The 16,163-nt window shown below is 35.8% G+C and overlaps 1 protein-coding gene across 1 annotated transcript; it reads left to right on the top strand.

Annotated features, from left to right (window-relative positions):
* Positions 1-10,618: 10,618 nt before the first annotated feature.
* On the top strand, positions 10,619-15,794 carry LOC107808361 (E3 ubiquitin protein ligase DRIP2-like). The gene is made up of 8 exons (XM_075230363.1): positions 10,619-10,837; positions 11,204-11,326; positions 11,788-11,887; positions 13,103-13,499; positions 14,211-14,722; positions 14,840-14,890; positions 15,208-15,280; positions 15,364-15,794. Exons 2-8 carry the CDS (start codon positions 11,221-11,223, stop codon positions 15,541-15,543), a joined length of 1,419 nt encoding a protein of 472 aa, XP_075086464.1. The 5' UTR covers positions 10,619-10,837; positions 11,204-11,220; the 3' UTR covers positions 15,544-15,794.
* The last annotated feature ends 369 nt before the right edge of the window (positions 15,795-16,163 follow it).

The raw sequence follows: 16,163 nt of genomic DNA, 5'->3' as shown, positions 1-16,163 counted from the left end.
GCTCCGTATGGTGATTATGGACTTAGCAGCGTGTCCGTAAAATTATTCAGAGGTCTGTAGAGGAATTTGGCTTGAAATGACGAAAGATGATTTTTTTGGGAAGTTTGACCGGGGGGTTGACTTTTTAATATCGGGTCGGAATCTGATTCAGGAAATTTGAATAGCTTCGTTATGTCAATCATGACTTGTCTGCAAAATTTGAAGTCATTCCGGATTGATTTGATGTGTTTCGGCACAAGATATAAAATTTGAAATTTGAAGTTCATAGATTTTGATTTGAAGTGCGATTCATCATTTTGATATTGTTTGATGTGATTTGAGGCCTCGAGCGAGTCCGTGTTAGGTTATGGAACTTGTTGGTATGTTTAGACGGGGTCCCGGGGGCCTCGGGTGTGTTTCGGATGGGCAACTGGCCATTTTCTTCTATTTTGAACTGCTGAATCTGTCATCTGGTTTCCTTAATCACGTTCGCGTCATCTCCTTCACGTTCGCGAAGTGTTATTAGGGAGGAGGAATTATTTGTTCTACGCATTCGCGAGCCTCCATCCGCGATCGCGAAGGTCTGCCTTTCCCTTCTTCGCGTTCGCAGCTCCACATTCACGTTCGCGTAGTAGAAACTGTGAGCTGGGGACAGGTGATCATTTCCTCTACGCGTTCGCATTCTTCTGTACGCGAATGCGTAAGTATGCCTTTTTCTCGTTCGCGTTTGCCTGCTTCTTCACGCGTTCGCGTAGCTCAGTTTGTGGGCACCAGATTTTCCTTCTTCACGATCGCACAACTCTGTCCGCGATCGCGTAACACCTTTTGGGCAGAAACATTAAAATCTTAAAATGGGACTCCATTTTTGACGGATTTGAGCTCGGGAAGAGGCGATTTTCGGGAGTTTTTCAGAGAAAACAACGGGGTAAGTATTCTAAACTCAATATTGGTTAAATTACCCTAATCCATGGTTGTTTTTAATATTTAATCGGTGAATTTAGTTTGAAAAATTGTGAAAACCCTCTTGGTTTAAATTTAAGATTTGGAGGTCGATTTGTTATTGGTATTCGATAAAATTGGTATGGTTGAACTCGTATCGGAATGGGTGTTCGAATTTTATGAAAATTATGTCGAGTTCCGAGAGGCGGGTCACGCGTTGACTTTTTGGAATAAATTTTTAAGTCGACATTTTATTATCCGGAATTATTTCCGATGAATGTTAATGAAGTTATACAATTAATTTGGATAGATTTGAGCGGTCCGGAGGTCAATTCAAGCAAGAAGTCGATTTTGAAATATCGGCATAACTTCAAAAAGGTATGTGTCTTGCCTAACTTCGAGTGAGGGAATTACCCCTTAGGCATAGAGTCTTATGTGCTATATTGTGTAATTGAAAACCATGTACGCGAGGTGACGAGTACGTACTTGGTTTATATGTGCAAATTATATCGGTTAAAATTCGTAGACGCCCTTAAGTATTGAGTTGGAAAATTGTTGTAACTTATTAAATCCCTTTTTTGTCATGTCTCATTCCTTGTTTGCCAAGGTTGTTTTTATATAATAATTTGGTGTGATTGCCACTTGACTTTTATGTGAACTCTGTGTTTGTTTGAGTTGCCATTTTTATGAAAAATACTTTCATTATTGATTTTACCTATAGAAAATTTAAATGGAAAATTTAGTTAATAAGATGAATAACCTTTAAGTTCACGTTGTTGAAAATTCGGTATTGAATTATAAAGACCGTGAATCATATTGAGGCAAAGTGCCAAATTGTGAAATTGTCACGACCCAATTTCCCCTCCGTGTGACGTCGTGACGACACCTAGTATCTACAACTAGGTAAGCCTAACATTTTGCGAAATAATGAAATAAAAATATAAATTTAACCAACTATTCAAAAATACACAACAAATCCCAAAACTCGGAACATCATGAATCACAAACTATAGAAGGAAAGATCTAGTGTCTCTATACATTAGAGTCTAACAAGGAAAAATACAGAAGATAATGGACATAGGAAAGAGTAGAAGGGGACTCTGAGGTCTGCGGACGCGGCAGATATACCTTGAAGTCTCCAAAACTGTCCCGACTCACTGATAGTGCGGCTGATAAGGTGTACCTAGATCTGCACATGAAAAACATGTGCAGAGAGTAGCATGAGTACACTACAATCGGTACCCAGTAAGTGCCAAACCTAACCTCGGTCGAGTAGTGGCGAGATCGGGTCAGGGCCCTACTGGTAAATATATAATAAAATAATATAGAGTGTAATACCGCAATAAAATAAAGGTTGAAATTTAACAACAATGAAATCATAGAAGGTAACAGCTCAGTACATATAAACACAACAGGGGATCTCCCGAGATATCGTCTCGTAGTCCCAAACGTAAATGAGCAGGGGGATCTCCCGGAATACCGTTCCGTAGTCCCAAAGTAAATGTGCAGGGGGATCTCTCGGAATACCATTCCGTAGTTCCAAAGTAAATATGCAAGACATGGGGATCTCCCGGAATACCGTTCCGTAGTCCCAAAGTAAATATGCAGTACAGGGGGATCTCCCGGAACACCGTTTCATAGTCCCAAAGTAAATATGCAGCGCGAATGATAGAAATACAACTACATCATGAAATTCTTACAATTTAGACTAAGTACCAGTTAGGGAAGAAGCAGGAAAATCACTAAGCATGCTGCACATAAATTCACATAAATAATTAAGACACGTAGACATGTTGTATTAGACTAAACATAATAGCTACACATATTGGAATAACTCAATTAAGAATAAAAATAGATTAGTACTCATTAAAATGGTATAACTCAAAATAACAGGAAAACATGTTGCTGCTCGGTAAGAAAATTGGGTTTTACCACAACTACCCCGTGTACGTACTCATCACCTCACGTACACGACGCTCACATAACACAATAGTTCCAAATCTTAAGGGGATTTCCCCCACACAAAGTTAGGCAAGCCACTTACCTCGAGTCAAGCTCAATCGATCCGTAAGAAGGCCCTTTCCATGAATATCCTGCTCTGAATGGCCCAAATCTAGCCAAAAGCAATTACATATCATAATTACAACAATAATAGACTCATCTAATTAACGAAATCAACATTTTAACGAATATTTCGAAATTAACTCAAAATTCGCTTATGGGGCCCACGTCTCGGAATCGGGTAAAAGTCATAAAATACAAAAGCCCGTTCACTCACGAGTTTAACCATATCAAAATTACTAAAATCCGACACCAAATGGTCCTCCAAATCCACAAATCAAACTTCCAAATCCCTAGCCTCCAATTCCCAATTTCCATCTTAAATACACACTAACTAGGTGGGAAATTACATGGAGAAGCAATATTATTGATCAAAAATAAGCACGAGGGACTTACCTCAAGAAATATCTCGAAAATGCTCTCAAAAATTGCCCTATACAAAGTCCAAAAATGACAAAAATCGCGAAGCCCTTCGGTTTTAACCATTGCGGGTGCGCTTGTGCGGAAATTGTGCGCATCTACGCAATTCACTTACCCCCTATGCTTTCGCACCTGCGATGAAAGAGCCGCATCTGCGCGTGCGCGCGTGCGGAATTCCCTTCCGCTTCTGCGGACCTTGTGCACCTGTGAAGACCCCTAACGCATCTGCGGGCATCGCAGATGCGGAAAACACCTCGCACCTGCGACCCTTGGCACTCCTCCATTTTTTCGCTTCTGCGCCAATTTGTTCGCACCTGTGGGAAGCCTTGCGCAGGTGCGATTACAGCAGAACCAAGAAAAGTACCAGATTTTTCTAAGTCCAATTTCATTCCGTTAAGCATCCGAAACACACCCGAGGCCCTCGGGATCTCAACCAAACCTACCAACAAATCCTATAACATCATACGAACTTATTCGAGCCTTCAAACCACATCAAACAACACCAAAAATTATGATTTAAGTACGGATTCAAGCCTAAGAACTTAGAATTTTTCAAATTCTACAAACGACGCCAAACCACGTCAAATCTAGTCCGAATTACCTCAAATTTTACACACAGGTCACAAATGACACTACAAACCTACAGCCACTTTCGAAAATCCATTCTGAGCTCGATATCAAAATTTTCACTATCGGCTGAAATCGCCGAAAATCTAACTTTCGCCAATTCAAATCTAAATCTACTATAGACCTCCAAAACATATTTCGGACACTCTCCTAAGCTCAAAATCACTCAACGGAGCTAACGGAATCGACAGAACTCTATTCCGGATCCGTCTTCACATAGTTTCGACTACGGTCCAATTTCTAAGACTTATGTTCTCATTTAGAGACTAAGTGTCTCAAAACACTCCGAAACTCAAAACCAATCATCCCGGCAAGTCACAATAGCATAAATAGATATGGAGAAAGCAGTTAATAGGGGTTCGGGACTCTAACTCTCAAAACGACCGGCTGGGTTATTACAGAAATATTATTCGGTTGAGTTATTCACTCCCGAACATTTTGTTAAGATGTGCACATTATGATCGAGTCGTGACTCCTTATTGTGAAAAAATAATATGTTGTAATATTTGAGCACATGATGTGCAATTTATGATATGTTGTAATATTTGAGCACTTGATGTGCAATTTATGATATGTTATAATATTTTAGCACTTGATGTGCAATTTATGATATGTTGTAATATTTGAGCACTTGATGTGCAATTGTGATATGTTATAATATTTGGTCACTTGAGGTGCAAGTTGAATTATGCTGTGATATTTGGTCACTTGAGGTGCAATTTATGAAATATTGTGATATTGATATGCATGCGGTGAGATAAGGATGGATTGAAACGTGTGGCCAGTAGGGGAACTATTAGAAGTCATGTGGTGATATAAGGCCAGGGTGTTGAAACGCATGCGGTGAAATAAGGGTGGCTTGAAACGCGTGGCTAGTAGGAGAACTACTAGAAGTCATGCAGTGTAATAATGGTGGCTAAAATACGGGATGCTATTTCGGAAAAAAAAAATGATTTATTTAAAATTTAATGTGAAGGCTCCCGCGGTGATATAAGTAAATGAAAGATTTGCGAATTTACTTATGATTTGGGACTACGAGGCGGTACCTCAGGAGTGCCCTTTTGTTGATATTTCTCTATGGCTGCACTTGCCTTTGGTTATTTTATTTTTTCGTAATTTGTAAATTCTTGTGTTCTCCGTGATGTATTATTTCACTTAATATTAAGTGCTTTGTATTTCTTGATGTGTTTTGTTGACCTTGACTTTTTCGTACGAGACTTTGAGGATTTGTATTTTTGGGTTGTACTTGTTTTTATGATTGAGTTGTTTTAAGTGAAAGAAAAATTTTAGTATGTTTTAATTTAATAAATTTTATATCCAAATCAGTAGTTTATCTGATACTTTATTTTAATGAAAATGTCATTTTCTTCACTCAAACGATTTCTAAAATAAACTTACCTTTTTGTTGATTTCTTACTTGATTTAAATATTTTTACCCTACTTTATTGAAAATATATTGATCCTGCGGATCTTATATACAATGATGATTTTATTATTAACACGTGAGTTGTCCGTGTGATGATGATAGAAATATGGGTATGAGGTGCCGTGAAAAATATAAAAGTGAGCTGAGACCCGTAATTTTTATGATTGTGAAATGAGGTGTCACATGATGACTTTTACTTGAAAATATATTTATTGGAAAGTATTATAACCTGAGGATTTTTATTTGAAAAACATATAAACGAAAGAATTTATATTTGAAAGACTTGATTAATTGGTTGTATTTGTGTTTCCTTATTCGTCTGAGCAATAATTATGCTGCTCTTGTTGCCTTGTTGTTATTTCACTGGTTGAGTTTGTTGTTATCATTGCTAGTTGCTTTCCAGTACTATTGTATACTGTCATATTGCATATGTTATTTGACTAGTGAGTGTCTTGACTGTACCTCATCTCTACTTCACTGAGGTTAGTCTTGATATTTACTGGGTACCGACCGTGGTGTACTCATACTACACTTTTGCACATTTTTATGCAGAGCCAGGTATTGGAGATATCAGACTCGGACAGAGTTAGAGTGGGATCGCAAGGATTCAAGGCAGAGCTGCATGGTCATCGCAGTTCCTTGAAACCTTTTCATTTTATTGTACTGTTATTTATTATTCAAACAGTATTGGGTATTCGATCCTTAAGATCATTTCATGTATTCAGTTAGAGTTCGTGACTCAGTACTACCGGTTTTGGGAGGTTGTATATTCATATTTGTTCCGCTGTTAGTTTTGATTACTTATTTAATTTAAAAAAAATGACTTCAAAAATGTAATTGAAATTGGCTTACCTAGTCTTAGAGACTAGGTGTCATCACGACGCCTATGATGAGATTTTGGATCATGACATCACATGTTTAATGTCACCCAATACATGTATTTATGAAACTTAATAGGTATTTGATAAAATAGTTGAAATGCGCACGCAAACTGCACCTAGTCCATATTTTATTAGTTCTTTTCCATGCTCAATGTTAATTACATAATCCAAAACATAGATATTTTATGACTCGATTATATGACAATTCATAATTAGTGGTGGAGGGGTGACATAACCCTACAAGGTCTACAAGGTAGAGAAATATGTTATTGATTTAAAGAAAACTTTCACGCGCAAGTCCCGTGATAGTTTACAAAATGACATTAGCTTTGGTAAAAAACTCGTATATATTTGACAAGTTTGGTCATTCTAGCCAATATTGGAAATACGCGATTGGCTGATACATGCATTAATAAATTCTGCTATTAATTTATTTTATGATCTTGGCAATATAATCTGATAACTAAATTAAATATCTATTTAAGAGGATATTTTATAATTCATAATGGTTGAGGGTATAGTCTTCTTCACCTTTAAACACGTGTTCTGCATCAAATTCTTGGCTTTAATTAAAACACAATAGAACAAATTGGAAGAAGGGTAAACCCCGTGGTTAGAGTTACCCGGCCAATACATGTGTGCTGATATAACGTAATAGGTGCTAGTTGGTAGAATATTTGAAGTTGTATGGGTGGAAATCTACCGACGGAACATTTAGGGCAAGGAAGTATTGAGGGCAGAATCAGTCAAGGTCAATTAGAAAATGGCGAAGTTTGGGATCGGGACGCTTACAATGGTCGAGTACGAGATCCGTGAAAAAAGTTGTAACGACTAGTTTTTAGAATAAAATAATAGAGAAAATATTCTAAAGAATATTCTCTGCGCATGTATTATAAGGGTTTACTAGGGATATGTCCCATATAAAGAGGACAAAAGACGAGGAAAAGGGATATTTAATATTCACGAGATAAGAACATATTTCTCGCTCTCTAACAAAGATACAAACATTACTTTTTCATCAAGATTCTTGTCCCTATTATTTCATACTTTTTCATCGGATCCGAGAATAATTCGAACATTCTAGGATTTATCTGTCATTCATCATTGTCAAGAAGAACTATCATCTAGTTCACTTTTTATAGGGTGAATCAGTCCTCCTATTTACTTAAAACTCATTTATTGCTAGTTATTCCTCCATTATTGCTCATACTTTTTGGAATATTTAATGCATGTTATTGTCAATCTCCCACTAGATCTGTTCCACATTATCCACACTTTCAGGATCCGCATTTTGAGATATTATCATTAACTAAGTTTAACCCATCATTACATTATAAATATAATAATTTTAACCGAAAGTTATATTTTTTTTTTTGTCAAACAGAAGTGTGCACGCAAATTGCACCAGACATCACTGTTACACTCCAAAAAAGGTGAAGGCAAAAATTAAGGATCAAAGTGGCGTGATTATTAATAATCCATTGCCTACTAGTTCAAGGAGAAAATAGAAGTCAAAAGTATTCTTACTAATTAAGTAAGTACTAGACCTAAAGTTTCAAATCATCAGAACGTTTCGAGTGGAAGAAAAATTGCTCGTGAAATAATTCTAATGCTCCTCCTTTTCAATGCTACTTTGGTCCATATATTTCTAAACCAAAACCCTCGATTAGCTCTCTTCCAAGGTATAGTATAAAGAAAAAAAGCAACAAAAAAAAGGAAAAAGAAAAAAAGATCTATTTAAAATGGATATTTCATAAATAGTAACGGTTGAACGTGTAGTCTTTTTCACCTTTAATCACGTGTTTAAATCCTTATCTTTAATTAAAATATAATCCCTTTTGCTGGCGGCGTAGAGGTGCCACTAATCGGTGGCGGAGCCAGAATTTTTATTAAGGGGTGTCAAAATATATAAAAGTAAATATATCAGGAAATTAAGGGGAGTCAATACATAATATATATACATATACTAGCTACACAGTATATTTTTCTCGCGAATGTGGTGATTTTTTTTTTTTGGGGGGGAGGGGGGAGTAAATATAAAGAAGAATGATGTTTAGGATGAAACTTTGAAATTTCACATTCGAGTTCCTTGATTTTTAATGTATGATATTAGTTTTGTTTCGAATGGTTAACTGAAGTATGAAAATTGTTCACTCTAGCCAATTATTATGATGTTAATGACACAAAATAGCGCTGACATGGAAACTCGTGATTGGTTGATATATGCAATAAATTCTGTAATATTTGTTTCATTTCATGCTCAATATTAATATTAATAAATTCTGTTATCTAATGACTTGATTGCCATGATCTAGCTAGTTTTGATTGATGCATATGTATCACCAGATGCGAGTAAATTTTTAGCAATATTTTCACAGCTATAAATTTTACTAAAACAATTGCTGTTTACAGTTGATCATCTAACCATTTACACGAAAATTCCATATTAGTAAGGTTTAGACTACCTCTGTCCGCTCTTTCAAGAAAGTTTTAAGATTGAAAATAAGAAATCGATTTAAAAGGATACTTTTACCTTTATAGATCGTATAACGGTTGAGGATGTACAATTTTTCACCTTTAAACATTCCTAAATCCTCGTATTTAATTAAATCACAAGAGAATAAATACAAGAAGGGTAAACTTTATGAGTAGAGAGTTACACAAAATACGTGTTGACTGGTGTTATTCGGCGGAATAATCAAATTGCAAGTAAATTGCCTGAATCTACCGTTACAAAGTTTAAATGGACTTTTGGAATAATTTATTTTGATCGCTTATACACTGAAGGTATACGTTCTGGGTATTTACGTACCTTTTTAAAACAGATATGAAGTGCAATATTTTTTTGAAATGGACATTTTGGAATAATGTTTTTGACCGCTTATACCCTGAGGGGTCGTATGGTTGTCGGATAGAGTTATGTAGGTATTAGTTATACATGAATTAGTTACGCAATGATTTCTTCTTTTTTTTTTGAATATTTGATTTGTTATATTAGAAATTGATATACGTTATATAAATTTTAAAGTAAAATACTTATTTACTGATTTTGGCTCTAATAGATGGATAAGAAGAAGAGCCTAGCAGTGAAGCATTAGTATCTCCATACTTATTCTCCAAAGGGTTTGATACAAATCAATATATAGAAGGAAGCCTTTATGTGTAAAATGATAGGAGTAAATTTATCATTTCAATATTTTATTCATGTATTACTACTACTTGTATTAGTTATTTCATCTTCTACTCTGTATAAAATAATACATAGATTGACTCATAACTTATACATGTATTATTTATGTAGAATTGTAAAATGACAACCAAATATGGTATTAGTTATGCTGAATTTTATACAAAATGACTAATGGTTACCAAACATTGCATAAGTTATGTTGTCCCTATACATGAATAACTTTTCTCCTAACTAGCTACCAAACGACCACTGAATGTATATGTACAACGCATATACCTGCTGAGTATTATTGTATTTTTTAAACGGATACGAAATGGAATTTTTTTATTTTTGAAATCGCCATTTTGGGATAATTGTTTTGACAGCTAATACCCTTAATATACACGTAAAATGTATATACCTGCTAGGTACTTACGTATTTTAAAAAAATATATATATATATGAAGTATAATATTTTTTTGAATGGACATTTTGGAATAATATTTTTGACCGCTTATACCCTGAATGTATATCGTACAACGTGTATACCTGCTAGGTATTACGCATTTTTTTTAAAACGGATATGAAGCGTAATATTTTTTTTGAAAAAGACATTTTGGAATTATTTTTTTTGAATGCCTATACCCTAAATGTAAACGTGCAACGTATATACCTACTGGGCATTTACTTATTGTTTTTAAACATTTATGAAGTGTAAGTATTATTTTGTAATGGACATTTTGGATTTTTGTTTTTTGACAGCATGGATATACAAAGTTGTTGTCATGTGACCAGGAGGTCACGGGTTCGAGCCGTGAAAAGTGGAAATAACTTCTTGCAGAAATAGAGGCTAAGGTTGCGTACGATAGACTCTTGTGGGAAATAGAGGCTAAGGTTGCGTACGATAGACCCTTGTGGTCCGGCCCTTCTCCGAACCCCACACATAATGGGAGCTTAGTGCACCGGACGGACATTTTTATGGATATCCAAATTTTCATTATAAAAAAAAGATGGAAAAATAAAAATAAGAAAAGCCCATAGAATACATGGGTTTTTTTCACTTAAGGTGGCTGAAGCTGCTGGTATCATATTCATGGTGTTAAGCCATGGAAGAGATAGTTGAGTAAGAATATTATCATTTATACAAACCAACTAATTTTTGTCCATATTATTATTTCTAATCCAAAACCCTTTTCTCATATTATTCCAATAATCCAAAACCCAACCTTAACTTCAATTTACTTCTTCCCCAAACCCGCCGCTTCCCTTTTTCTATATATCCCTTTTTCTTTACACACATAACCATTTCACTCTGCAAAAAATCAAGAAAAAGAGGTACTACTAATGCATTTTCTTTTTCTCTTTACATGATTTTCTTGAGTTGATTTTTTAAGGGTGCATTACATGCAAAGGTTGCAAGGTGTATGTATAGAACAACAGAATCAGGATTTTCTCTAAGGGGATTAAAAAATTTTAAAATGTCACACTGAGGATTTAAGCTTGCTTTTATATTAACGGGATTCAAAATTCCATACATATGTTTAAAAAAAGATTACTTTTACCCTATTTATGCGGTGTAACTTTTCGGCGAAGGGATTAAAATTAAATTTCCTTGATTGCATGTGGCTTCGCCGCTGTATGTATATATGCATTAGTTTATAAGGAAAAGACTGATTTGGTTTCTTTTTTTATTTTTTGCAGTTTATGAAGGAATTAACATGGATTTTGCTACACGGCAAGCAAGTATTAAGAGTGTTTTGACATGCGGAATTTGCAAAAAACTATGCAAAAAAGTCACCATAATTGAAGAATGCTGTCACAGATGTGAGAAAATCTTTGCCTTTTTTTAATTAATTTTAATTTAATTCTTTTGGATTTCAAGATCTTGATTTTTCTCAATCTTTTTTTTACGTTCTTTCAAATGTTTTTCATTAGAGTTTGTGTCATTTTCAAAGTTTATGTGATCTAGGTCATTGCATGGACTTTTAATCTAGCACATATCATGATTACTGATTAATTAAGTCTTTAATTTTCTTTTAATTTTTCTTTTTCTTGTATGATCAGTTTGTTGCATTTGGCCCTAGTCGAGAAACACTGGATTAGATTATTTTTATGTCTTATTTTTGGATTTTATTTACTATAGCTATCAAAGGAGTTGGAGTTATCACTAGCTCTTTGGCTTAAATCTAAATATTCTAGCAAAAGCTGCATGGTTTTATGAAGTTTTCTGATATCTGATTAATTTCTTTTTTGATATCTGATTAATTAATCTTTAATCTTAACAGTTTGCAAGAAGTGCATAACAAAGAAGATAACAGAAGAGAAATCGCATATTTGTCCAGTATGCAACTTGGATTTAGGCTGTGCTCCATTGCAGAAAATCAGGTATTTAAGCCTTAAAGTCATATACTATTGATTATAAGGTTATATATTTACATAAAAATGCAAGTTAATGTTGCGTACAATAGATCCGGACCCCACGCATAGCAGCTTAGTGCACCGGGCTGCCCTTTATAGGTACATAAAAAAAAATTACTAGACGTAATTGAATGATTAATACTAAGGTTGAACTTCAGTTCTTGGGTTAATATAACATGCATTGTAATAAACTAAAATGGTACTGGCTATTTGGATCTGGTTTTGAGCTGAAGATTTTGACAATGTTGAGCAAAGTTGCTGATATTGTTTTAGTTTGCATGGAGTTAGTTTTCAAGCATAGTAGCAGTTCTGCTATTTAACTGAATTTGAAGCACTAAGAGTGTAAGATACAGTTTGTACATTCTTTTATCTTGTTGTAGTCTCACGGCACCTGTGCTGGTGGGAAGTAGAAGGTATCGGATGAATAGTCAAGGAGCGCCCAAACTGGTCCAAACGCCACTACTTTTTGAATAAAAGATCTTGGCTTTATTTTCCATTTGGTTGATTTTACCAGCTACCAACAACAATAACAATATACCCGGCCAGTGTATTCCTATAAGTGGGGTCTGGGGAGGGTAGGGTGACCTTACCCTACCTGAAGCAGATAGAGAGGTTGTTTACGATAGACAATCGGCTCATGGCACACATATTCAAAGCAGTAAGAAAGGAAATATAATTTTACCAGCTACCCTTTTCCTTTAAATTTCTAAAATGAAGCAGAGAAAGAAACACTTGTGAAATGCTAAAACTATTGCCAGTCTGGTCATAAAGTCTATTCCAGCTTTCAACATATAATTGATTTAGGCCATGTTGAAACCATATTTTGGGGAGAAGCAGTAGAGAAACAACTAGATTTATGACCTTGAGAATAGCACTTGTGTCACAGTGGCAGATTTAGCATTGGTTCTGCGAGTCAAACAGAACCATATGTATATTAGTGTGTATATAAAGGGCAGCCCAGTGCACTAAGCTCCCGCTATGCGCGAGGTCCGGGGAAGGGCCGGAATGTACGCAGCGTTACCCTGCATTTCTGCAAGAGGCTGTTTCCACGGCTTGAACCCGTGACCTCCTGGTCACATGGCAGAAACTTTACCGGTTACGCCAAGGCCCCCCTTCGTATATTAGTGTGTATATATGTGTGAAAAAGTATGTATGGATATAACCTTAGTCCTTCCTTTACAGGCCTGATAACCAAGTCCAAGAGATCCGCGACATATTCTCTAATAGAAGAAAAGAATACATTGAGCGTGGAATAATTGAAGGAAACTCCAAAAAAGGCGAAAGCAAAAAGGTTGCTGAGGATAATAATGCCATGCTTATTGATAATCCATTGCCTGCTACTAGCTCAAGGATAAAGGAGAAGTCAATCTCTTCCTTAGTGAGTACTAAACCTGAAGTTTCAAATAATCAGAACGTTCCGAGTGGAAGAAGAAAAGGCCACGTTCGAAATGCTAATGCTCCTCGTTTTCAAGATCCAATTAAATTTGATCTTAATGTTGAGCACAAGTTAAAGGGAGATCAGTCTGGAAGTTCAAGTACTCCTCTTCTTTCAGGCAAAGCTACTCAAAATAAAGAACAGGTTGGTGGAATTCTATTTTATGTTTTACTCATATCAGCATATGTCTGTTATTGGGTAATTTTCCCTCTAGTCTCCCATTATTTTTGTTGATCGGAAATAGCCTCTCTACCTTCACAAGGTAGGGGTAAGGTCTGCGTACCCATTACCCTCCTCATACCCCACCCGTGGGATTATACTAGGTTTTTTATTGTTGTTGTTGTTGTTGTTGTTGTTGTTGTTTTACTTTCAATTTAACAAAACAGCAACTTGATGCTAGACAGGCTAAAATGTTCCAAATATGTGCTACTGAGATGTGGAACTTTTAGTCCATTCATTCTCTTCTAAAAGACATTTGATAACAATTTAAGGAGAAAGTAACATGGTTGGAACTTGGCATGGCAGACAAGTTGCTGTAACAAGTTCTAAATATTTTGTTGACAGTAAAACCTATAATTGAATCGTATGACCATCTCATCTAAAAGCTTAAACAGTTGGAAAATGCATGAATCGTCAAGATTGCCCTCACATGTGAGGTTGATTCTTTTTCATCAAGCACGTTTGTGTGCTCTAATATGATATTGAATGTGTGACTTTCATGTAGTCAATCCAAAGGCGAAGATTGACATAAGATATATCAACCTGGCCACAATATGAGACAAACGACGACCTTTTATTTCCTTATTTATTTGAATACATTTGTTGCTTTGCTAACTACTGTCTCACTTGTTGAAGGTGGAGAGTGCAGCTGAGACCTCAAAGAATGATATCTCAAAGAAACCTACTCCAAGAAAAGGTGAACCGTTGGATGGTATGAATGACCTATGGGAACCACTAAATACCTTGGTAATTAAAGGTGTGAGTTTAGGCAATTCCAACAAATCCAAGTCCACAGAGCCTGCCTCAAACTTCGCTCCAATAGTCAATCTTGAAGATGAAGACGAAGAAGAAGATGATGAAGATGATGAAGAGTACGTCCCTTCTAAAACAAAGGAACACAAAGTTAGCAAACCAAATGTTCAAAAAGAGGAAACTAGATCAACTAATATTCCAGCTGCAGCACCATCAAGTACTTCAGGAAAAGGCAAAAAGGGACGCCGTGGCAGAAAGAAAAAAGAAACACTTCCCTCTGGTGGCGGATCAAGTAATGCGCCTGAAGTACGAGTTACTAATGAGGCCACAAGCAGCAGCAGAAAGAATGAAAGAACCAGCCCTATTTGGTTTACTCTAGTTGCATCTGATAAACAGTGAGTTTCTGCCTTACGTTCAAAAGATTTTCTTGAGTTTAATCTTGACATTTTCGTCTTTTTTAGGTAGTAGTAATTTATAATAAGATGATTATGTTCTTGCACCTGTTGTTTCAGGGAAAGTCCTTCACCTTTGCCACAGATTCCTTCCCGCTACATAAAGATCAAGTAAGTCCCTTTATTACACCACCAAACAACCATTAATCCTTGTGGTTTTTAGTTTGTACCATCATTTACTTTTCGGAAGGGGCTCTTACCAGTAGCGGCGAAGCCAGAAATTTCCTTCAAACTTGAAAGAAGTGAAATAAATTCTCCGGTAAAGAGTGTTCAATATATGTCATATACCTCTAAAACTTGATATTTTACCTATATACGTAGTGTAATTTTCCGACGTAGGGTGGTCAGTGTTGACCACTCTTTAAGACATGTAGCTTCGCCCCTGCTTACCAGCTTCCGTGAACTTGTTATCTTTTCTGGTTAAATAGGGATGTGAATATGCCCGCTTCGTACATAAAGAAGTATCTTGCACAAAAACTGAGTCTCCAGAGCGAAGACGAGGTAATACTTACAGTGACTTCAAAATTTGTTTTATTAGCTTATGCATGACACTTGGGATTTTGAGATGTGTTACATGTGCGCAGGTGGAGATTCGCATGTTAGGCCTTCCGATTCTTCCTGCATTGCCATTGTACCGACTAGTAGAGCTGTGGTTACGTGCAGCACCAAGCTCAGAAATTAGAAAGGCAAAAGTGGGAGGTTCTGCCAAAGATTTTGTGATGGTTTTGACATATTCTCGCAACCTTAGACCTCAGCCTCATTGACCTTTATCATCAGTGTATTTTGTTGTACAAGTTTGTGGTTCTATTATTCCAAATGTAATTCAGCTTCTCCTTTTGCTTAAATATTCATTCATCGGATATTTGCAAGGAGAAAACTAAACTTCTTGTCGCAGCAGGTTGTTACCTTTGTATGCTTGCTGTAAACTCGGATGTTTTTGGTTTAGTTGTTTTCCCCTATCTGTCTGTTGTTAAGACTATAATGTCATTTGAATTTTATGTATAGTAAGCCAAAACTTGGTATACAAAATGTATTTTTCATTTGTCCTATATTTGTTAGGTTGCATTTTGGTAGATTTAGACAGGTGCATCAGGTTATAATCGTCAAGGTCTGGGAGTTCACCAATGCATTTTTCTGCAATATCTCATCTTTAACCGCTCTAAGTTGAGACAGATTCGGTAATTAAACTCTACGAGTTCAACCTTTAAAAGGTTCTTGCCGTTGAATTCATTATATTTTTAAAATTATGGATTCATATCCACTATTTCTTGCAATCTTATTGAGTTTTTTACATATATATTTATATTCTACGTCAAAAATATTGAATTCAGATGAACCAAGTGCTACAATATTGCATCCGCCTCGTATGTCCTTAAGCTCATTC

This window comes from Nicotiana tabacum, chromosome 14, assembly GCF_000715075.1.
Source record: "Nicotiana tabacum cultivar K326 chromosome 14, ASM71507v2, whole genome shotgun sequence".
NCBI lineage: Eukaryota > Viridiplantae > Streptophyta > Magnoliopsida > Solanales > Solanaceae > Nicotiana > Nicotiana tabacum.
Note: the sequence above shows the minus strand (reverse complement) of the source record. Positions and strands in the feature narration are given on the sequence as shown.

Excerpts from the sequence above, each read along its gene's own strand:
- LOC107808361 (XM_075230363.1), top strand. The coding sequence starts at position 11,221 with ATGGATTTTGCTACACGGCAAGCAAGTATTAAGAGTGTTTTGACATGC. Across the intron at positions 14,723-14,839 it reads CTAGTTGCATCTGATAAACA|GGAAAGTCCTTCACCTTTGC; the intron begins GTGAGTTTCTGC and ends CTGTTGTTTCAG. Across the intron at positions 15,281-15,363 it reads GTCTCCAGAGCGAAGACGAG|GTGGAGATTCGCATGTTAGG; the intron begins GTAATACTTACA and ends ACATGTGCGCAG.